This window comes from Acomys russatus, chromosome X, assembly GCF_903995435.1.
Source record: "Acomys russatus chromosome X, mAcoRus1.1, whole genome shotgun sequence".
NCBI classification, from domain to species: domain Eukaryota; kingdom Metazoa; phylum Chordata; class Mammalia; order Rodentia; family Muridae; genus Acomys; species Acomys russatus.
Genome location: NC_067169.1, coordinates 84,451,692 through 84,476,293, shown reverse-complemented (window position 1 = coordinate 84,476,293; position 24,602 = coordinate 84,451,692). Strand labels below are relative to the sequence as shown.

Below are 24,602 nucleotides of genomic sequence, written 5' to 3'. Positions count from 1 at the left end.
TTGCATTTTTAACTATAAGAATAGGAATTAGTTTTTGGTACACTCACTAGTATTGTGGTTAAAATGGAATGCTGTCCTTTGCGGAAGGTTAGCCTAAGATTGCCTTTACTAATTATGAAAAATATTGCTACTTTAAGCAGGGTGTCAGAATGGATGTTAAAATATTTTTAGTTGTAAGCTGATACAATTCCACTCCTAGATGTATGCCCAAATTAATTTAAGACAGATTTTGAAGCAAAAACACAAGAATGCTCATAGCAGTACTTTTCACAATAACCACACAGTGAAAACCCAACTGTTTATCATTAGGTATATCCATATCAGCTGTAATCCATGGACGAACCTAGGAAGCATTGTGCTAAATAAAAGGAGCCAGACACAAAAAGCCACATACTATATGATTCTAGTTATATGGAATGTCCAGAATAGGCAAATCTGTAGGAAGATTAATAGAGCAATGATTGTCAGAACTTGGGGAAAGGGTGAATGAGAGGTGACTACTTAGTGGGTACAGTATTTCCATTTGTAGTATTGAAGAAGTTCTGAAATTAGTGGTGGCTATATGAGAGCATAAATGCATTTAATGTCACTCAATTATATACCTTTAAAATTATTCAAATATAAAACCAAAATCGTAAAATGGTGAATTTAATTTGTATTTTACTAGAATAAAAATAGTAAAATAAATTTTTATGAACACACACACACACACAGAGAGAGAGAGAGAGAGAGAGAGAGAGAGAGAGAGAGAGAGAGAGAGAGAGAATCTTTAGTAATTTTGACTTACTGAAGAACTGAAGAAAACTGAAAACTTTAAATTATAAAAAAGGAATATAATCCCTCATCTCACCATTTCATTTTTTAATACAGTCGGAACCTTAGTAGCATCTGTGGGAGCTACAAGCACAGATTCTAGCAGCTGCAGACTGAGATGGTTGGAAAACATTGCATCTGTAGGAAATATGTACACGTCCTGTCATTGGATTTGGGTATTCTAAACTATGTTTCTCCAATTCTTTGTGTATCAATACATTTGTATGCTTAGTGATATACTTGATTATTTGCAAAAGAAAACATGAAGATGGCCTTATGGCTTATCTTTGTATATTAGTTAATTATATATTTTGATCTTTCATTTTGAGAAGCCAAGCTGTATTATGAAAGCTATAACCTTCTTTTTGAGAAATTTCACACTGCCAAATAATTAGAACTCTTTTACCTGAATAAGTACCCTATTTTTGTATTTAATTTTAATGTGAAATACAGAGTCTTGCGTGTGCTTTTACCGTAGGGGAAATAAAATTACTAAAGAATTTTAATAGAGAATTTTAAAGAAAAACTAAGATAGTACATTTGTTATAAGCAGAAGTTGGAATAGGGCCCACTGATGGCATTTGTTACTTCAGTAGAATCCCTAATTAAAGGAATCATTTAAAGGGATGAAAAGTGAGTAATTTGGGGGAAAATGCTCATTAACTGATGTGTTGTGATATCCACCTGCAAGGCTACAATGATTGTTAAATGAGGACAGTTACTCTCCCAGGGAGAATTCCAACATAATCTCTCATGTTTGAGCATTAGAACTTATCGCCACTACTGTTCTGTGTTCTGCTGACAGTTACGCTAATTCCTAATGGCGGGATGATTGACAGACGTGGCACTTTAGAATGAAAGAAAGTCATACCCCACTCTCCTCTCAACTCTGGAGAATGTTCTGCCCATTGGCTAGATCTGGGTAGGAGTTTAAAGTTTACCGCCTGTATTGTCCTTGGCTGGTGTCATAGTTTGAGCGGGACCCCTGGGCCCAAATCTGCCCATCATAATGTTCTACTTGTAGGTTTCTAGGACCCTCTGTATCCTTCTACTTTGCTATTATCCCATGCTTCTCTCATCTAGAGTCCCAATAGGATGCCCTCCCCTCTGTCCCAATTTCCTGGTAAGTGAAGGCTTTCGTGGGACATGCCCCTTGGGCTAGTATGCAGATATAAGTGAGTATATACCATTTGATTCTTTCTGCTTCTGGGTTAACCCACTCATTATGATCATTTCTAACTCAATCCATTTGTCCACAAATTTCAGGAATTCCTTGTTTTTAATAGCTGAGTGGTATTCTGAGGCCTCATATTTGACCATGTCCCCTGGAGGGGAGACCTGGTGGCACTCAGAGGAAGGATAGCAGGCTACCAAGAAGAGACTTAATACCCTATGAGCATATACAGGGGGAGGAAGTCCCCCTCAGTCACAGTCATAGGGGAGGGGAGTAAGGGGAAAATGGGAGGGAGGGAGGGAGGGAAGAATGGGAGGATACAAGGGATGGGATAGCCATTGAGATGTAACAAGAATAAATTAATAAACAAACCAAAAAAAAAAAAAACAAAAAAAGAAAGTTAAATAAATATATACAGTCACAAATTCTTTTAAAAAAATAGAATGAAAGAAAACTTTGTGTAGTGTGTCGTACCCTTCCAAAATGACACATAGCCTGAAACTAGTGTAGCTTCACTGGGATTTGTGTTTCCTTTTAAAACAATGGGAAAGGGTGTAAGACAAATGACAATGGGCATTTGGGGAGTCTGTTCTAGGTATAGTCACCTCAACTGCTCATATTCAGGATATTGTACGTGAACAGCCTTTGTGTTAATAGGTCCTGGATGGCATGCATGCAACCCATAATTTTATTGAGATCTAATGTACCACATCGCTGATAGGAGTCAAAATATCTTCTAAATTATAATCAGGCATCATTTTCTTCTGAACTTTAGAGGGAAGATCATTTAAAGGCATGAAGAGCAAATGTTCTCTAACATATCCTAAAGTAGAAGGTTACATCATATTTAGCTAAATGAATGGCACTTGCACAAACCTGAAGATGTTTTCTTCCTTGTCTGGCTTTCAAAGACAGCTGGATTTGGTTCATTTTTAGTACATCACTCTTACATGGAATCAACCCATGCTTACTGGGGCTGGCCGGCATGCTTCTTGTGTGTTTCAAAAATCTGTACCTGGACTATTAAAGCTGGACCTCATGTGTCTAGTCTCTCCGTGTCCCTAATATAACAAAGCATCTGTCACTATATGTGAGCCTTGAGGACTCCTGCTACTCAGAGAGCTGTGCTTCATTTTCAAAAGAAGCTCTAATGCACACCTCTTGAGCGATCACAGTTCCATCTCTGATATATCTGGTTGCAGTGATAATAGGGCGCTTTTGTAACATCTTTCAAGAGAATAAACAGATGAGATGAACAAATTGGCTACTGTCATTATACCCCCTATAGTTTAGAAGCTAATATTCTCTCCCTTTCACTCTCCTTCCCCATAAAGGCGGCTTCTTCTTCTTCTTCTTCTTCTTCTTCTTCTTCTTCTTCTTCTTCTTCTTCTTCTTCTTCTTCTTCCTCCTCCTCCTCCTCCTCTGCTTATCTCTTCTTCTTCCTCCTCCTCCTCCTCCTCCTCCTCCTCCTCTTCTTCTTCTTCTTCTTCTTCTTCTTTTTAAGATCCTCTTAATGTACAACCGAAAACAGAGTCCCCATTCATACACAGATGGCTAGCATGACTCACAAATTCACCAAGTGAGATGACTTCTAGTTGCATGTATACGGTTTGCTTCCCCCTTGATTATTTTTCTGCAACTATGATGTACATTATGTTCTGATTCTCCTCTGCCCTGAAAGTACTGCCTTTTTGAACACAAGACAAGCAACAACAACAAATAAATAAAACAGTCTACGTATATCTGGATATTGCTCCTCATTGTTGTTTTCAGAAAAACCTTGAGATGTAGTGGAACATGCCACTGTGGTGATGGAAATACAGTCCTTGTCATGAAGTTCTGCTTTGAGTGTTGGTGGAGTGCTGTGGAATATTGGGGAAGGAATGCTTTGTACTTACTGGCCATCTACAGTGGATTTTCTGGGTATCAACAAGGGCTCCTGGGGAACAAGAAGCCTAATAGAAAAGTAAGCAGTAAAACAACTTCTTAGATGTAGGTTTAGTCCATTAATATTTGCATTGTCCATTTGGACCCTTAGAGAATGAGCAGCAGAGTCTGTTCTCAGGTCTCTTGCCTTCCTGTCTGTATTGTTTGGTGGAGGAAGTTCTTCTGGTTCCCCCGCACCGCCCCCCCAAACACACACAATCCAGACTGCCTTCCTTCTCCTTCCCTGGAGGCTTTTACAGTTCTTTCATATGCAGTTTGCATGTATCCCCAACATTGAATTTTTTCAAAGTGCTGAATTCTAAGAAAAAGGAGGCTTGAGTTCTGTGACCTTTCTGGACCTCAGTTTCTATACTCGGAAGTTGAAAAGGTTGGACTAAGGTCTTTGGACAAAGTATGGTTCTGTGACAGACTCCCTTTTTAAAAAAAAATGGCTTCTGTTTTATTTTACATCCAGAGAATGAATCAGCCATTTAGAAATCATAAAAAGAGCCCCCTAACTTTTGAAATGACCATTGTCAATGTAAATGTTGGCCAAAAAGTGTCAAAGAGTCCATTTTTTAAAATTATGCATTCTACATTTCATTTTCACAAAGAGTTCTCTTTGGTAACAAAATATTCTAAGCTATTAATGTCTCTATTACTGTGTCATTTCCTCCCCTAAGTCAGCATTTTACATCTAAATGTAAGTAAAACAGTTGAGTTAGGAAGATACTCATTTTACAAATAGTACTTTGCTTTGTAGAAGGACACAGTATAGTTTCTTTATTGTCTTCCTTGTGTCAAGATTAATTTTTTCACAACTCCAACCCCCTTATAACTGTTTAGAAAAAAAAATCTCTTTGGTAAACTAAGCTAACCCTTATTGAGCCGCATAGTCAATGTACACCTAGAACTTGGATACAATTTTTCTTAATTTCTTATCAGGCAAATATTTCCGACAGAATGTGTTTGACCAGAGATGCTCTCACAACCCCAGCCTTTGAACAGTACACTAAGTCATAGCTATAGGTTTTGAAAAATATAAATAACTTCACTTTTCTCATACTTAAATTTTTATCCTTTATCATTAGTTTTTTTTTAAATGGTAGGAATGAATTCTTATAACTTTTGATGAAAAACAGGCTTTAAATAAAAAGGTCACCTATGTTACCTGAACTTTGCTTGGGAAGCTTCAGTGCATTCAGTTTTTTCTGAATGCTTAGTATAATTAGCCATATAGTATAGAAGTGGGATTTTTTTTCTATAATTACATTCTGAGCTGTCATTTGTTCACTGTAAACCTTTGAGTAAGAATATTATCTTTCATTGCAGATGATCCATAAATATGTTTGGCTTCATAGCTTTTTAATGCACCACTACATTAATCCTTCTATAGCTTTTTAATGCACCACTACATTAATCCTGCTCTATTTCAAATCTAATAGATTCTTTGGAAGTTCATAAGGGTTATTGTCAGACCATTCAGGACTTTAGTGTCAAGCTGTTAGATAAAATGAATGTTATATCTGATTTTTATTCATGGGCCTTTGTGACTAAATTAGCAGGCTTGTATTCCTTATAGATAAGTCTAAGTCTCCTATGTGAATTGACATTACTACAAAAGCTAAAAGCTGGTCCTTAGAGGCTGAACTAATTTCTTGCTAAGCTAAGGTGACTAATTTACTCATCCTAAGATAAGGTGACTAATTTACAGGGATTTTTGACCAGAGCAGCATATATATTTTTTATTCAAGTGGACACTTGCGGTTGTTGTTACATAACAAGAAAAAAATAATTCATTAGCTGAGGTACATGACGTAGGCAAGTTTTTATATTCCGCTATTACTAATGTCCAAGTGATGAATTTGTAAACAGTTATCCCTTTTGATTTATATTCCTGGTATTTTTTCTACCAGACTTCTCAAGGGGTATTGAGAGTGCTCCGAGAACTGGGTGTGTAACAGATAAAAGCAAGCTAAGATGCACTTCTTCTTGGCTCAGTTTGAGAGAAAAATATTTTTAAGTCGCTAAGTTACCTGTTAGTCATAGTAGGGATTATAGGACAACGACAACGCCTTTTCCTCCTTTCCCTTCTTCTAAAAAGGAGTCCCTGGGTGAATTTCTTATGGACAAAAATACTCATGGTCACAGTTGTTACAGTTTACAAATTAAAAGCTACTAAGGGAAAGGAAGGAAGGGAGGAAAAAAAAGAAAGGAACAAAGAAAGAAATCTAAATACTAGAAAGACTTTAAAATTTTGTAACTTAGCTAGTTTCTAAAGGGGTCCTGTTAACCAGATAGACACCTGCAGAACTCCAGAATTTCTGCTCACACTGGTGGGCAAAGAGATGCATCTAGCCACATGACTCAGATTTTGAATGGAGGATCTACAGAATATGCAGTCTGAATTTTTTTTCTGAGACAGAGTTCTCTGTGTAACATCCATGGCTGTCCTGGAACTCCCTCTGTTCACCAGGCTGGCCTCAAACTTATAGAGATCCACCTGTCTCTACCTCCCAAGTGCTGGGATGAAAGGTGTGCACCAACACCGCCCAGCTAAAAACATTTTGGTACTACTAAGTTTGAATATAAGTACTGAGTAGTATCTATACAGACCACTATCAGCTTCTACAAGTAAAATCTTACCCACAGAATGATTCTAGATTACAAACTTGAAGTAAGCAAGTCCAGCTTTGAGGTATTGCTATCTCTTATGTTGAATTTGCTTTCACTAGGAAAAGTCACTCTTGTTAAAGGCTGAGTTGGAGAGGGACAAAATGTACTGTGATGTGATGAGTTTGAGAGAGCAATATAGAGCACTGTGGGTTTGTGGTATTTTCAGAGACGAGAAGCATTGAGTTTTCTACCTAGAAGAATGGGAGATACAGACTCTAGGTCAGATCTATAGACTGTCCTATGCAGCATTTTTTTCTGGCCACAATACCCTAGGCTTCTTTCTGGATGCATATGTTTGTCATCAGCAGTGGAAGCCTTGAAAGAGTTGGGAGTGTGCCATGCATCCTGCTCCTCTCATTAAGACCTGAGTCCTTTCATTTACTTCAATGGTGCTGGTATATTAAGCCTGGCAGGTCAGTCTTTTGTGAATGGCCAGTAACTGGCTGTGTTGTTAATTACAAAGTATATTTTGCCAAATAATTTCATCCAAAAGGCCTGCCAAACAACTTTTAATTCTTTGACCTCCTGCTATATATTTCTGTATGTTATTCAAGATGAACTCACTGGAAAGGAGTATGGTGAGCCATACGGTTGAAAGAGTATGAGGTCCCAAAATGGGATTTAATGGAAGTGGTCCTGCCACTGGCTGATAAAATAACATCCGAGGAAATTGACTGATATTCTTAGCCAAAATATCATCAGGTGCAGATTTAGCTTCAAAGGTCAGGACTTTGGACATAATTGTAGACCCCAGTAGTCAAAGGTTTCATGAAGCCCATTCAGCTTCACACTTTTTATAGGCAATTATACTGTTGGCCAGATGACTTTTTTCTTCATCATGTTTTAACCTATTCAGATTGTCTGCTCACTGATTAGGCTCACCAGTCGTGCTGCTAACGTATTGCAGGACAAACACTTACTTTACAGATAGACGAGGGTTTATTAAGCTTTGACTATGCAGCTGTAGAGAATATAATATGGACCATGTATTGCGACAGAGTGGAAGAGGGCACTTTTTAATGCTCTTAGGTTGAGGGTCACTGCATTAGAGAATAATAACTTTAAGTGAAGCCCACGTTTCTAACAAGGGGCCAGATAATGAGGATAAATGAAATCTGCAGGCAGTCTCGGTTCATTTCAGCCATTAGTTATAATCTCTTCTACCAAACCTTTTACTATGAAGCAAAATGGATTAATTTGCGTGTATCTCTTTTCCCTGTACCCACATTGCTGATAGAATGAACAAAGAGAGAAGGGATGATGATGGGGGTTGAGGCCCAGTAGACTCAGCGATACAAAATCCCCAAACTGGATAATCAACTAGGGAATAATCAAAATAATATATTTAGGGGTCCAACATTAACCGTGATATGTAATCATTCTGAACAATGTTAAGAACAAAAGGTTGTATAATATCATTAGTAAAAATTGCTTGCTATGGAATGGCTCAGAATAAATATGGCTTTCTTTTTAGCATGAAATAGAAATCTGTTGAACTGGTCTTAATGTTCTCTCAGCACACACAAATAGAGTTCTCTTTAATTCCACATCCTCTTATCTATAACTCCTACATGTAATTTATTACAACTCTAGTTGATTTGTAGTTCTACATAGCAAAAGTACAGTCTTGATCTTTTAGCATTTTTTTCCCTCAGTCTAATCATTTTGAAACTGACCTGCAGAGTCCCTTGTAAGTCTCCAATTTTTTTGCCAACTTGCCTACATTTTTGGAGAGTGGGTCCAATTAGTTAGGGATATATTACTATTTCATTGTCATTCTTTTCCTAGATACTTTCTCTTTTTCGATCCTAAAACAGCTACTAAGGTAATTTGAGAGCAGACTTGCTTCAGGGAATCCTGATGCTCTATGTAACTAACTCAATACCTCATTGATAACTGCAATAGCTGTGAAAAAACAGCCCAGCAAAGCAACTTAAGGGAGAAAGCGTTGGTTTTTGCTTACAGCTCCATCGGGAATATACTCCATTATAGTAGGGAAGGCACGGTGGCACCTCACATTGCATCAGCAGTTAGGAAGCAGGCAGGTAGAGAACAAGAACTGAGATCAAGCTATGAAACCTCACTCCTTACCCCAAATTACTTCTTCTAGTTAGGCTCCACCTTCTAAAGGTCATCAGCTAGAGACCAAGGGTTCATACACAGATGCTTACTAGGGCCTTTTCATATTCAAACAGCCTTCTTTTTGGTGAAGAAGACTTAGTTTGCAAAGCCGATGAATTCCATAGGCTGATCAGAAATGGGTGCTTTTCACAGAACACCAGTTTCCACTCTCCTTTGATTCTTCAGTGTAACTATTTGTTGACATCTGTATTCCAAGCATGATGAAAAAGCTATTGCTTAACAAATGCCAAAAAGAATGTTAGCTTTGTGGAGTATCTTTCACACATATTAAAATTGTTGCTGCACACAAAGCAGTTACATAAAAATCACCGTGTTTTTAGGAGCTTCCTGTTGTTCAAATCATAGGAACCCAGAAAAGTAAACTTGTTTTTTTTTTTTAAATCAAATTGGATGCCTGGGCCCTCTCACAATACAAAAGTAAATAAACAATCCTGTTGGCGAGCAATTTTTTTTTGTTTGACATGTCCTTCAAGTTTGATCTCATATAAACAGGTTTTTCAAGAAGCAAATTATATACCATACAATTAGTCTTAGCCTGTTTTAATTACTAAATTACTAGGATTTGAAAATCTCAGAGATTGCTGTTGAAAAGAATGTGTTCCTATAAAGAAAGGATTTATATGTCTAAACTACCCCTTGATCTGACTAATAATTTTTCCTCAATATGTAGGCTTGTAATTTGTCAGAGCTTGCGTGGTTATTAGAGATTATCTAGTTTAACTAGGCTAAAAATCACCTTCAGAAATTGCCCCTTTTTCAAACTATACTCGCTGAAACATGAGCTGCCCTGGGCTTCAGATAAAGTTTTTATCCCCTTCCTCACCCCAAGACAGTTAAATATTGCTCACTGTGCAGACAAAGAACCCATCTCAGAGTTTTAACTAGCTATCTTAATCACACCAGTTTTTTTTCAATCTTAACATGACAGATTTTTGATAGAAGTAGATTCAAATTTCACTCTGGTGAGTGATGGACCATAAATTACTTGTGCTGTGTATTTTGAAGAAACAAATCATGAAGCATTTGATATTGTCAAAGAAGAAGCTCTCAGAGTCACTGATCAGGAAGTTAGTATAGAAAAAGTATGCCATTTGTCAATGACTCAGTGCTCTGTCAGGCACTGGGAGATTGGTAGATGCCCTTCATTTTGGAAATATTTGATAACCAAACAGTCATCTTTCCTCTCAGCTATCCAGTCACTTCCCATGGCGTCTGAGAAGCCTTACGGTGATGGTTTTTAAACAGCTGTCCTGGTTGCATTTTTAGTAGGAGGACATTCATAGGGATGTTGATGTTGAATAGATGAAATGGGCACAGGGATACACTTTAATAATAACAATTTTTAAAAAAACATAATTGCTTAAAAAATCTGATAGGCTCAAGGGGTAGATGTATGAAATCCATTTCCCAGGGGACATTTTGTACCCTGAAGAACTAAAAAAACTTGTGCCTAAGGGCAGAACAAAAGAGGTTCTCACTGGCACCTTCTCTGGACACACACGCACGCGCGCGCGCACGCACGCACATGCGCACACATGAAAAGCATAAACATTTGTCTTCACTAGTCTTTCCTGAAAATAGTGTGTGCCTGCCTTTCCCCCTGCTCTCCAGTACTTTATACAGCCTTATGCTCTGCTCTTGCGGACTCTTGGTGTGCCACAGCTAGAGACATGGGAGAATGGAAGAGTGGTTGTGCTCTTCCATCTTTCATTTTTTATTATTAGTTTTTCCAAAGAAGTTAAGAACTTTGGCTAATTTTGTTAGCCTTGTGTACTATTTATTCTATGAGGGAAAAAGACAGCCTCTTTCTGAGTATATGCTAATTGACAGGAAAGCACATTGGTTTTGCCTTAAAACACAACAAAAAACAAATATAGTAACAGCATATCTTCCCACAGCCAATAGACTTCCCTTTTGGGTATCACCAAAAGTTTCATACTTTCAAATGTTATAGTGGTTCCTGGGCTGGATAATAAACTACAAAAAAAAAAAAATGCCCTGTCACAGGCTAATGTGAAGTCTTTATTGCTGTTACATTGAAAGATATAATGCAACTTACAGTCTGATTTTTTTCATTCCTTTTTAGTCCTTTTTTAAAGAAGGGTCTCATGTTGTCCAGACTACCCTGCAGCCTAACTGTGTAGGATGGGTTAGCCTTACATATATGATCCTCCTGGCTTGCCTTCCATGTGTACCATCCAGCCCAGTATACCTTTTCCGGCTTATCAGACAGCGTTGGTTTGCCTACATATGAGTTAAGGTTTTAAAGGAACTAAAGCTTGAGAGTGAGTCCGTGCAAAAATTGAAGTCGTGAATGTGACTACATGGGGTTTTGGTATGTTTTTGAAGAAGCTTCTTCATTCCAGGTTGGGAGGTGTGGCAAGATTCTTACCATCAACTATCCTACTCTGTGCATATAATTTGTTTCAGATTTCTAAACAAAATAGCATAGCCTGACATATGTTGGACACATGCAAGTCAGTGTTTTTTCACTCTATGGATATCATACTGGCCTTCCAATCCAAAGTCAAAGCTTTGGAAAACAGAAAACTGATGCATATTTAAACAAGGGGAAAGGACTGGGGACTTAACTCAGTGGTAGAATACTTGTCTAGCGAGCATAAGTCCCTGGGTTTGGTCCTCAGCTCTGGGAAAAGTAAAAATATCTAAAAGGGGGAAGGGAAATTACACTGAACCTTAAAGTTAAATCCTAACCTTTTCTTTCTGTTTCCATGAAGAAGTGTGTGCTAATAAAACTGCCAATTTCTTTCAGGTGGGTGTGCATGGCATTAGAATAGAATTCATCAATGAAAAAGGATCAAAACGCACCGCCACCTACCTACCGGAGGTTGCAAAGGAACAAGGTCATTTTGCTTTATTTTATATGCTGTAGTGATGATTCTAAACAGGCTGCAATGCAGTAACTGACCTTGCAGTTCTGTCTGATAATTGATCAACATCAAACTATGATAACCAACTTTTCCATCATTGCTGCTGCAATGGCTGGCTCAAATTGGTGAATCACTCACACAGATTCTACAGTTTTTGCAGTGACGTTTGGCAGCATACTCATAAATGCATACCTTTAAAAATGGCACAGATTTATAAAAAAAAAAAAGTTGGGGTCTATTTTAGGCAACAGTTTATTACTACTTTGAAACACAATTTTCCCATGCACCAGTGTGCAGTAATTATGATCGTGGCATTAACAGGTTTAGACACAGCCATGTCATTCTTCTTATGAGATTGCCATTACTCATTTGGGAATAGTGGAACTGTAAGCATCCCATTAAGACTGGGAGCACTGTGAATACATGAAGTATTTTATGTTTACTCTATACTTCATAATCAAAAGTAATTTTCTTATTGCACAGATATACCACACATCTTTTTGAACCAATATAGTGGCAGCAAACAACTTCACTTTAGTACTGTGGTTCTTCCCAGCCACTACTAAATTTGATGTTCACATGAGTTCAAATGAATGCTTTTTAAAAATTCTGTAGAGCTTATCTTTTCAGACAGTCTTTAAAATGTGCTTTTCCCATGTATGCTCATATAAATATGAGAGATAATAATGATAAATTTTAATGTGTTAATCCTCAGATGAAAATGTTAATCTTTAAGGCAGTTGTGCAAAGAGTTATTTGGATTGCTTTAGAAAATGTCTTAATACAACAGGATCATCAAGTTCATAAGGATATTAGAATAGCATTCATGCCAGAAACAATAAAATGCCATTGGATATTTCACACAAATATAGACCATTGAGCATAAAAGATGCCATTAAGACCAACAATTACCAGGAAATAGTTATGGGAGCCCCAAATACCCATGAGTTGACACAAGTCATTTTATTTATTTAGGCTTTCCCTCCCTTTAGAAGGTATGGCCATTGGAGAAGAGTACAGTAGACGTGATTTGTTACAGAGACAGGACTGAATGGTTTCTTAGACAGTTTAAGACATGTGGTCATGAACCTGATTCTGTACAAGAATAAAACCTTAGCTCTTCTGTATGACTGTTTTTAGGACCAAAGGACTTGATGACATTTGGTGACAGAGATAGCTGACCTCCACAAAGTCATTTTTGTCTTTAACCAGAAGTGCTTTGTGGCACGTGCTTGACTGATATTTTATCTGATTGCCTCTCCACAGGATGGGACCATATTCAGACCATAGACTCCTTACTGAGGAAAGGAGGGTATAAAGCTCCAATTACTAATGAATTCAGGAAAACCATAAAGCTGACCAGGTACTGTGATGGCATTTTGTACCACAAGACTAACGGGTACATGTCCAAGTATATGCCCATAACTTTGATTTTCTTTGTAGTCTGTCAAGCTATACTTGCTATGCTTGTCTAAAATACTGGAAACAAGTGGCAGGGCCATACTGAGAGTGGATACAATGGAACTCAGCTTGGCAGTAAATACTGCACGATACATGAGCCCATCCTTTCCATCTTTAACTCCATGTGATTATTCTGGCTTTGTACAAGCAACCCCCTGAGACTTTAAACTACTTTATTGGAGAAAGTACCAGAATTAGCTGTTCACTAGCTTTTGACATCGCGTAGCAGAACTCCAGGATTCTGATGAGCAGTCCTAAAATTTAAATTTAACCTTAGAATTTTGGCAGTGATAGGAGTCTACTATGAAAGCTTATTGAAAAGCACAATTGAGCTGAACTTGAATGCTAAATAAATTTCATCATGGCATAATAGGGATATTTACTTACAAAGAAAAGTATTGAACATTTTAAGAAAATGGGTTACTGCTTCCATTTATTTCAATTCCAGAAAACTGCATTATGTGCCTGTAACTCAGCTCTGCAGAGTTACAAATTTGAGAATGTCCCCATTTCTGTCCTCCCCAAGTTTATAGTTTGAATAAAAATAATTACTACTACTACAAGGCAGAATATTATGGATGTGGAGGATCATAATGCTGGGGAAGTCAGCAGGTAATGGAAGACCTCAAAGAGGAGGGAACTTAAATCTGGGCTTGAAGAATGGGCAGACAAATTGACAGGTAGAAAGCAAGGGAGGAAAGGGATTCCCTGAAGGTTGCTGTGAATCAGAGCGTGTAGGTGGTAGAGTGCAAAGCTGGGTTTACGGAATAACTATGATTTGGCTGGTCCTTCAGTGCACATAAGAAACATCATTAAGCTGAGGAGGTGCACTCCTAGAGTCCCCAGCACTTGCGGAGGCAGAGAAACCCTGACTCGGAAAAAAAGGGAGGAGGAGGAGGAAAATAAATGTCATTAAAGAAAAATGAGGTCCAGAAAGTAGATTGACCCAGACCATGGAATGCTTGACATTCTAGGCTAAGCATTTTGTACCCGAGTCTATAGGCATTTAATGTCCATTATAGGAATTTTTAAAAATGTACTTCAGGACAGATATGGTGGTACGAGCCTTTGATCCCAGCATTCAGGAAGCAGAGGCGGGATGGATGTCTGTGAGTTCAAGGCCATCTTGGTCCACATAGTAAGTTCCAGGACTATGTAGAGACCCTATCTTGAAAAAAATGAACTTAGGAAGTATAGGATTGGGACAGGTCAGTGATGTAGGAAACATTTGTTATCTAAGAAACTGTGCAACAGGGTAAACAAATGTGATGTAAGCCTTTAACTGGAGCTATAACAGCAGGATAGGGACGCTAGGCCAGAGAAGCAGACTGTGGAAGAAATGATGTACGTGGCCATCACTTAGGCATGAGTGAGGCAAGGTAAAAGAATCACCGTCAGCCCTTGAAAAAAAAATAGAGGCACTACAAAATAAGACTTAGGTTTATGTTGCAGTCCTGGATTTGAGGTGTGTCTGCATAGAACTGTCTAGCATGCTACTGAAAATGTATATGTATAAAGTTCATGTTACAGCTGATAGCCTGGAATATTCTGTGAGCAGGTCAAAGGTGAAGGTGTAAGGACAGATCCCAGTGCACTGAGGAGGGCAGAGTGTATAGTCTAAATAGCAAGCGTGAGAACCTAGGAGAAGTCTCCAAGGTAGGAGTAGGAGCAGCTGTCAAAGAGATAAGAAACCATCTGAGAAGCAAGGACAGACCCAGGGAATAACCCATGAGACTACAGAACAAGTGATAAGTGAGACTATGATGGAAAGTTCCAACAGAACCCAATGCAGTCTCTGACAGCCACGAAAGAACAGAAGCAGAATGAAAGAGCACTGAGCAACTGATAAAGTAGGAAGGAGAGTACCCATGCCTATTATCTTGAAACCCAAAGCAATGGACCAATAGATATAGGCAAAAGAGACAGTCCCAGTACCAATATATTGTAACATAGTAGCAAAACCCAAGATATGTGGACCAAGAAAGGAATAGTAAAGGGGGAAGGGATGGAAGGTCACTGAAGAAAGGCAGCCCAAAGAATGAGAGCACATTAAACAAGGGCAGTAGCGCAGAAAGAGCACTGGGCTCAGTTTGGATTCCTGTGTTCTGATCTCAGCTTTGCTATTTACCAACTGTGACTTCGGGCAAGGAACTGTTTCCCATTCTGTAAAATGACTTCTTAGGCCCCTCTGCCTCTGATAATAGCATGTCATCATCTTTTTTAATGTTAGCTTTTCTCTTCCCCAACTCTCTTTCAGGTACCGCAGTGAAAAGATGACCTTGAGTTACGCTGAATACCTTGCTCACCGCCAGCATCATCACTTCCAAAATGGCATTGGGCATCCCCTTCCGCCATACAACCATTATTCCTGACACTGAGCCGCACAACCAGTCAGTGGGCCTCTCTGCAGACCTCTTCCCAGGAGACCCTACACCTTCTTGGTCTAGCTATCTCTTTTACTGTACCATTTTATGATGATAGTTTCCGTTGCCATGGTGAAGCTTTGACATAGTCAGTTAAGACCATCATGGTAACGGGTAGGAGAATGATATTTGTTAAGAAGATCGCATTTTATTAATTTACATCACTGATTTTTTTGCAGCACATACAGCTTTTCTTTTCTTACAATATTAGGTATATTTTTGCTTTACTATTTCAGACAGGTTTCTGTTTTCTTTCTTTTTTGCTTCCTCCTTCTTTTGACTGTGGATGGAAGAAAATATGCAGTTTTTGAGGATTTATTAGGTTTGTCTTTAAGACAGTCATTTTTTGATAGCTGAGTTGGGGATTAATTCATAACAAATTCAGGTATTTGTATATTACTCTTGAATTTGCCTAAAATTCTCTTTGCTATGACAGTTTATTAATTGGGTCAAGAACACGTTTTTCCCATGGTTAAAATAAGTGAGCTTTAGTTTACGTAATGAACATTCAAAGGTCCATGACAGGACTTGTCACAGAGAGCAAGAACTCATTTATGCCTTCTGTGCTGGTTATTGTAGAAGAGACTGCCTCATGTTATAGAACCAACTTACAAACTAAAACACTGTTTTAGAAAAGCATACGCTACCTTTCAAATGGGCTGCAGAAATCATTTTGAAAGGCAGCCAATATTAGGAAGAGATCAGATGCAGAATTTAGTGCCTTTGAAAAGACTATAATTAAGTCAAATTAAGAGGGGTTTAAAAAGGCAATTTAGAGAACTATTCTTATAAATTTTTATTGTTTCTATATAAGAAACAGCAGATTACACAAATTCCTTACTCCAAAGTATTTTTTTAGCTGAAAAAAAATTATTTTGAGCAGATAACCAAAAAGACATTTGTCTATTTTGTATTAATTTAAATTTGTTAGTTTTAGGTTTCAATGAGTCATAATTGGTCAGAGACAACTTTAGCTACTATCTAAGATGTGATAAAGATAATCTAGTGAAACAAAAGTTCATGCATACTATGATTTCAAATTTTTCTCTCATGGAGACAATGCTGAGTTTCAGAGAATCTATAAAGAGTTTGAATCTCTTTCTGCACTACATACTTTTGATAGAAACACATTTCTATGTTGACAGATATTGTGTTGGACCTGTAAGGATGGCATTCAGATATATTAATTAGAACCCAGCCCAGTTATAGGGCTATCCTTCCCATGGCACAATCAAAGAGAACTTACCAATGTCAATGGGAAGCCCTTATGTTTATCCCCAGGAAAACCCACAGATGATTTTGGCAAAAGATGACCTTTGTTTATGGTAGTATATATGCATATATAGGTATATAGATATATATTTGGGAAATATATAATTTTTTCAAACAGGAAGTCAATATAACAAGTGGTGAATGAATTTATGCTGCAGAATGTATATTCTAAAACTATGACATACCGCTGATTATTGAAATGTTCAAGCTTATACATTTAATTGCTGTGACAAGTGACAGGCTGGTAGTTCAGAAAATCTTTTTGCAGTTTGTAAGTTTATTGGCTGAATTCATTCTCTTTGTCACCAGGGCAAAGCTTCAGTTTTTGATGAGAGTTCTTTAAAGTTTGGTACTCCTTCATCCACAGCATCCATTGTTGAAGTAACCATTTTCAGTTCTGATGCCTTAAGTAAGAAGCCAATTGCTAGCCTGAAAGGCACTCTCAGTAGCCAGTTCCAACGACTGTAGAGACAAAATAAGCTGCTGAGCTTTAGAAAGAACAAGCTTTAAAGTTCTGTTGTTTCTACCTGGACACATTTTGGGAATAGATTAGTCTTTCAGTATAAAAGCAAGTGCTGGCTACCTGATGTTTCTTGCCCTTAAAGGGAAAGTAAGCACAAGCTAAATGGTATTGTCTGCTGCAAAAAAAGAAAAAGAAAAAAAAGAAAAAAAAAAAGAAAGAAAAGAAAAAAGTAAAAAAAAAAAAGAAAAAGGAAAAAAAGAAAGAAAAAATTAAGTGTAACATACAAACTGAAGAGAGACAGAATAGACCAATATTGTTGCGAAATCCATCTTATCCGTCATCTCATCATTTCAACAGCTCCTCATCCTGGGTGAGCTTATGGCTAGTTTTTTGTTGTTGTTGTTTTTAAAGAAAAGATCTATCACATACATATATACATGTATGTATAAATATACTTACACGTGCATACATGCATATGTGTGTGCTCATGTATTTAACGGTGCTAATCAATCTTGAGCAGGTCACGTGACTGGTCATGCGGACTCTAAAATCATATCAGATTTTTAAAAAATCCTTGATATATGCAGATGTTATACAGATTTTCTTACCAGTGTAATAATGTTATACTGAAGAATAACCATCCTGCAGGCTTCAAAGGACGAGGTCAGCAATATTTCCCACCATGGCTTGGGGGAAAAGGATAGTTTTGTCTCCTTTTTGTATTCAAGTTGATGCACAGTGCATTTTTGTGTCTAAGTAGCTGTTGATTAAAGATTTTGTAGTGTAAAGGGTGTTATACAAACTATAATGGTGTGCTTCAAACAAACAAATGCTAGGCCCTTTCACTTTGTTGTATATTACAAAGCTGTTAAATATGTGGTTTGAAATAACTTTGAACATGTGGAAATATGTAGCATGTGTCTTTAACTCAGACAAAGATTCTAATTGCACAAGTTGTGTTCTAGCCAGTTGTGGTTTATTTGTTCAGAAACACAAATGTGAATTGCACTCTTTATCACCAGAATATTGTATGAGTTCCGTGATCTTTAAACAGCTCAGAAGTAATACTTGAACTTCATTTGAGTAGCACAAAGTTTACAGAGCCCCCTTTTAAATGTTAATTAGTTCCAGTTAAGTTTTCCTTTCCCCTGCCCCCAAATACAACTAGATATTTTCTTGGAAAACAGTGTGTATTTTATTTTGGTATGTAGCAAAGCTTCCGCTTCTGGAAGGTTTTACTGTTCTTAAACAAGGTCAGCCAGGTATCAGATTTGAAAAGAACAATTGCTCCCCCCCTTAAGTGGCCTTCTGATTGCACAATTGTGCTACTACCCTCTCCAATCTCCCCTACCCTGAGGAGGTCAGTGAAAATGATGGAGGAAGTGCAAGGCTTGCTCTCCCCACCTTACCCCCCCCCCCGACCCCTTACCTAGGATGTCCAGTCCAATGCAAATGGTTTCATCACATGCTAGTACTCGCACATGCATGCACACATGAAGGCATGTGCGCGCCCATGTGCACACACACACACACACACACACACACACACACACACACACACACACACACAGCACACCGGAAGTTTGTATACTGGCCTCTTTTCCTGTCTTCAAATGTGCAAGAATTCGAAACTGTCATCTGGAATAGGTTCCATCTCTTATGTGTGTTAGATCAAACCAAAGAAGCCCCCAGCCATGCCCAAATGCTGCTCCAAAAGCCTGCCTTCCAGTCCTTACAAAAACCTTGCAGGATTAAATGTGTTAACTTTTTTATTTTTGTACAGTTTCTAAGTGATTTTTTGCTAGTGATGTTAAAATGAATTAAGTTTATTTGAGGAGTGTGAGCATCTCCTCCATTTAAACAAACTGGTGACTTTCCTTTTATTTTTTACAAGTGGAAACCCATTGTGTGCCTCTCGATTTAAGGGTTTCTGATTACATTATTCTTAAGACCAGCATTGATTCTTTATATACAAAGATATGTTTTCCTTGTTTTTTATTACTGTTTCAGAAGAAAACAAACCTCTTATTTTGCTCCAGACCCAGTAACTGCGCTGGTACATAGACGCACTGAGAAAAACAAAACAAAACAAAACAAACAAAAATTACTTTTGTAACCACCTCTGACTGCTTTTGTATATCAAAGTTGATTACTTTTGAGATATTTGGATCTAGTTTCTAAGTTATTTTAGTGTTTTATATGTTCCCCAGAATTACTTTGAATTGGTCACCAGCATAAAGAGTTTTTGGTGATGCAATGGTGAGACTTGTAACAAGCAAAAAGCTACCTGGAGTAGCTTTTCCTTCCCTTAGTAGCCTGGTGTTTTGATTACAGTGAGACGTTGCAGAGTATCTGAAACCCCTTCATTATAACTAGGTCCTCCCTCCTTACACCTTGATTGCTTACTAGTCTGAAGAAGCTATTGGAAGTGGGCATTTTATATGACATGTATGGCTTTAAAATGTTAAAAAATGAACAAAAAGAAAAAATGAAAAAGGTTTATGTGGGTCTGTAAGGTATGGCTGTGGGAAAAATATTGAAGTAGTTTTGACACTATTGTTATTACCTTTAAATCATTTACCCAATAAAATGTTAAAACTGAATCTTTGTTTTGGATTTATTTATTTATGTAGCCTCATGATAGGATGTTAGGCTCAATGGTACTTCTGTGTTTAAAAGACGGGTTCTCCTGTGCCTCAGGCTGGCCTCAAAGTCACTTTGAGACCAAGGGTGATCATTCATGAGGTGGTGGGGGACATTGGTAAACTATAAAGAAAACACATGATTAAGTGCAAACCCTTTCTTTTAACATCAGGCCTGGCCCTTTTTTCTGAGTACAGATTGGGTCCTGAAAATGTTCTTAATATAGTGGCCACCCACTGGCTGCACACAACGGTCATGGCCCATACTGAGACAAGCACCATCTACTTTACCAGTGACTTCCAGCTTGGGGAAAATGCCTAGGCTTGTGGGTAAGGCAGCTAGTGCTGTGACTTTCAAGGGCGAGATAAGATCTTGCATCAAGGAAAAAACTACTTGTGGTGTGGATCTCTGGCAGCTGCTGCTTGTGTCTGTTCTGTATGGGAAGGCTACCAACCAAATTGTTGGCATACCTCTGGCTCTTATCAATCCTTTGCTATTGTGCGCTCATCTTGCATGTCTCAGACTTAGGTGTTAACTTGAATATGAATAGGAGAATTTTTCAGCCTCAGAGTTCTAGTACCCTGTGTATTTTATAGCATGTGCTTATCCCAATCATGGTAGCTAAAAACATCCATCTCACACCCGAAAGAACTATTGTGGTTTGGGATGGTACTCTATTAAGACAATCATTATCTGCTTGTGGTTTATTCATTTTCATCATTTCTGTTTAATGGGACATTAAGATTTCCTAATCATTTAAGCCATATTAATAGTTTCAGGTAGAATAGAGTAATAAAACAAGCCCACAGCTTTCTTTTTATAGCATCAATAGTGAACTCAATGGTCTGGGCAGATTTCAGCTTCACTAATCACTTTCCACCTCCCTCAGTGCTTCCTTAAGTTTCAGTATTCCATCTTTAGATTTCATGCCTCACTGGGCACCTTTTAAACAGCTCTACTACTTCACAAGGCAAGTGCAGCTTTGGAGGCTGAGACACTTTCTCCGTGTTCATGGGACAACATCATAACCGTAGGATCCTGCCAGTGTGAGGGGGGCGGGAAGTGCTAAGGGGAAAGCACCCCTGGTTCTCAGATACCAGATAGGAGAACTGGTGACAAATGACTGCCTGTTCAACATGGATCCTGCTGGTTGCTTTAGCTGTACGTTTGTGAGCTGAACCCTGTATGAGTTTGGATCATTGAATTCTTGAGAATGGCCCTGGGTTTGTCCAGGCCTTTTAGTTTCCAAGAGGGAAAGCTGAATGGAAGGCTGCAGCTAAGGCAAGCCCTTGTTACACTGGTGGTGGTGGTGTTTTGATAACTGTGTTGGAAGGCCCCCCTCCATACATGCAGCTCCCTACTTTCCAGCTCCTAAGCCCAATATAAGAAGTGGAAGGAATTTTCTTAAGTACCATTTAGAGGCCAGGCTACTTTTGCCAAAAAAAAAAAAAAAACCTTGTATGCCATCTCTTTAAAATGACCCTGTAAGGGGGGGGGGGTATAGCTCAGATACAGAGTTTCTCTCTAAGGTGTGTGAGACCCTGGACTTCATCCCCTGCACCACCATGAAAAATGGCCCTGGAACAGGATACAGATTCCTTATCTGTGGGGGAGAGATGCCAAGTCATTGAATGGACACCTGAAACTTGGCAATGGAAAACCCCAATATACACTATTTTCCTATAACTACCTATAATATAGCATGATTTCCAATAGGCACAATAGGAGTTGAGTGACTAAGAATAGGTGCATTAACATGATGTAGTACAATTGCCAGCATCACTACTCTTGAATCTGTGACCATTATTAAGTAAAATAAGGGTTCTGTGGACTCAAATGCTGCAGTCTGGCAATTGTCAGTCTGATAATGAGATGACTGCTGAGTGGCTAACAGGTAGGTACAGGGGGTACAGTAGACAAAGGAATGACTTACATCCTGCACAGGTACAGGTGAAGTGGTGGCAGATTTCTTCATCTACCTCTAACACAATACAATTCAAAACACAAATACTTGTTTATTTCTGCAATCTTCCATTTAATATATTTGGACTGTGATTGGTCATTAGTATCTGAAATCACAGAAGGTGATTGGAGCTCAAGTGTTCAGCGGATCCTGTGTACCTTCAATTCTTTCAGTGAGACCACTCAGAGAGCTGTGAGAGGACCGGCATGTGCTCTATGGTAAACAGGTGTGGACCTGCATTTGCAGATTTTCGTCCTGGCCACTGATTACATACTTAGACTGAGGGAGATAGAAAGCCTGCTGTCTAAGTTTGCAGCATACAACTGGATACTGGCTGCCTTGAATGCCTCTGTACTCATCAACTGCCCTGGCATCCTTGAACTCTTGCTCCCTTTTCAACACATCTAGGTCATAAGAGGTGGCTAATTTGTCCAACCATTAGTTTCCTTTCAAAGTGGAAGAAAGAGCTGTTTGGTTTTTTTTTTTTTTTTTAATCCAAATCATAGTCATCATTTGACTATGTTAAAAATAGATGTAAAGTGGTATTTCATCCCTCTACAGTACAAATAGATGCCAGTTGCTTATCATGTTAAGAACAATAAGGCCGCTTCAATGACCACAATACAGTTGTGATTGGGGAGAGGAATGGCAGTGGTAGCTAGTTTCACGACTCTATAGTTTAGTTTGGCTGGGCAATAGCAAGAAGACTTTAATTTGCACAAAGAACAAGGCATGATAGTGTGCCTACAATCTCATAGCAGTGGGTCCATATCAGCCTAAGCTATAACCAGCTACAACCTTCTGACCCAATCAGTCAAAGCTTACTGGAAGTTCCAGCAGGAAACAGTTATCGCCCTTGTGGTTGGGCAGAAACGAGTCAACTTGCTTCTGCTAACTCACCAGTGGGTATCTATTACCCTTCTAAGTGCCCATGAGGTGTTTTCTTTAGTTTTTATTATATTTTTAAAATAGTATGTATTTAAACACAAATGTAAGCATGTTGTTTGAATTGTGTTGTGGAAAACTGGAACAGTTACAATAACCCAAGGACCTCACAGGTCAATCCAAAGATGACAGCTGGAGTCCCAACTGCGAGGTATCCTTGAGAGCCACTGGGAAGCTGTCATTAGATGCCAGGTTTGGCCTTTTCCTCCCAAATGTCAGGCTCAATGTAATCCATCAATATTTATTGAGTGTCTGTGGCCTTAGAGTCACAGTGCTTCACTTGTTTGCAGGATGGCTATCATGTAATTGCAGAAAACAAATTACTAATCTGGGAGGGGCATACAAGTTAGCTCTTGCTGCCAAACTCCTTCAGATACCCAGGCAGCAGTGCCCTATCATCATACATCTTTTCTAAATGGGTTTCACCTCAAACCAAGGTTAAGAAAAAATGGCATTTTAGTTTCTGGCCCTCCAACTTGCCAGTGCCATAAACTCCTCTGTATGAAGCACAATAATGATTTGTGAGTAGAAACAGATGGTTTTCCTACGCTCACCACGTGCCTGTTTTAATCCAATGAGAAACGTGCAAGGTCTCTGGGATCATTCGAGAACAAGGTTTATGGACATGCAGAATGGTATTCGGAAGCTGAAAATCATGTTCCTTCCTGTGAACCTGCCCTCTGAGAAGCACATGGCCCTTCCTGGAGCCAAGACAGAGGACAGAGATAAGAAGAGACAGAGTCTAGACCATTTGCTCTTTAGGCCAGAGATGAAAGTGCACACAGCAAGATTCCTAGTCAAATGCCGATCCCATAGGAGGCAAAAATCTCTTCATGGGGCAGGAGGAGAGGAAGAATAACAAAGTCAAATGACAAGGAAAGGGAAATCGGGGCAACTTTATTACTCACCTGCTATGTAGGAAGGGCAAGGAAGCAAAACTAAGTTGGGTCTATTTTGAGACAGGAAACACAGCCATTCTATAAATGCCATGTGAACTGACAACTGCTGAATCGTGGCCACTGAGTGAATATCAGGTGGCTCTGAAACTGGACATTTTTGTCACTTTTTGTGAAATTTGTATTTCCCCCTAAGGTATATTCTGGAATGATCCACAATGGTACATACACACTTTGGGTTTCAGCTTAAGACATAGTTGGGGCCTGGCCAGATACCTGAGAGGGAACATAATGGTGCCCACTCAAGCTTAGCCTGGCAGAATATAAAGAGAGTGGCATGAACTGGAAGGAGTGGGAAACTTCATGAAAAATGTATTTTCTGTGTGTATCTCTCTCTCTCTCTCTCTCTCTCTCTCTCTCTCTCTCTCTCTCTCTCTCTCTCTCTCTCTCTCTCTCTCTCTCTCTCTCTCTCTCTCTCTGTGTGTGTGTGTGTGTAAAAGTACTATTATACAGAAACCATACACACATGAGTGCAGATACCCACAGAGGCTAGAGGTATCTGATCCTACTGACATGAAGATCAGATATTGTGAAGTTGTATGCCATTAGACATGGGTGTTGGGTCCTCTGGAAGAGCAGTACATGCTCTTACCCACTGAGGAATCTGTCCAGCCCTAAAACCCCTATATTTTTGAGGACCAGTGCCATATTGAGTAATGCAAATATTTCCCCCACACACTCAGTACTTCAAACATCCAAGGGAATTCTAGGAACTCTTTGTAAAGGCATTGTAACCCTGGGGCAGATGCCTCTTTACACAGGCAAAGGCAAAAGTGTATAGCCTTCACTCGTAGTGTAAGTGAAGCCACATGCCTTGCTGTCTTTGTCTGGCCTAGCCTATCTAATAATAGCAC

The 24,602-nt window shown here is 38.7% G+C and overlaps 1 protein-coding gene across 2 annotated transcripts in view; it reads left to right on the top strand.

Moving 5' to 3' along the window:
* Ammecr1 (AMMECR nuclear protein 1) overlaps positions 1–17,436 on the top strand; it is a 112,975-nt gene extending 95,539 nt beyond the window's left edge. For both annotated transcript variants that reach the window (XM_051140890.1, XM_051140889.1), the window contains 3 exons: positions 11,505–11,595; positions 12,889–12,985; positions 15,341–17,436. In XM_051140890.1, the coding sequence (XP_050996847.1) occupies positions 11,505–11,595; positions 12,889–12,985; positions 15,341–15,455 (303 nt within the window). In that variant the 3' untranslated portion in view covers positions 15,456–17,436. The remainder of the gene's footprint in view (positions 1–11,504; positions 11,596–12,888; positions 12,986–15,340) is intronic.
* Positions 17,437–24,602: the final 7,166 nt, after the last annotated feature.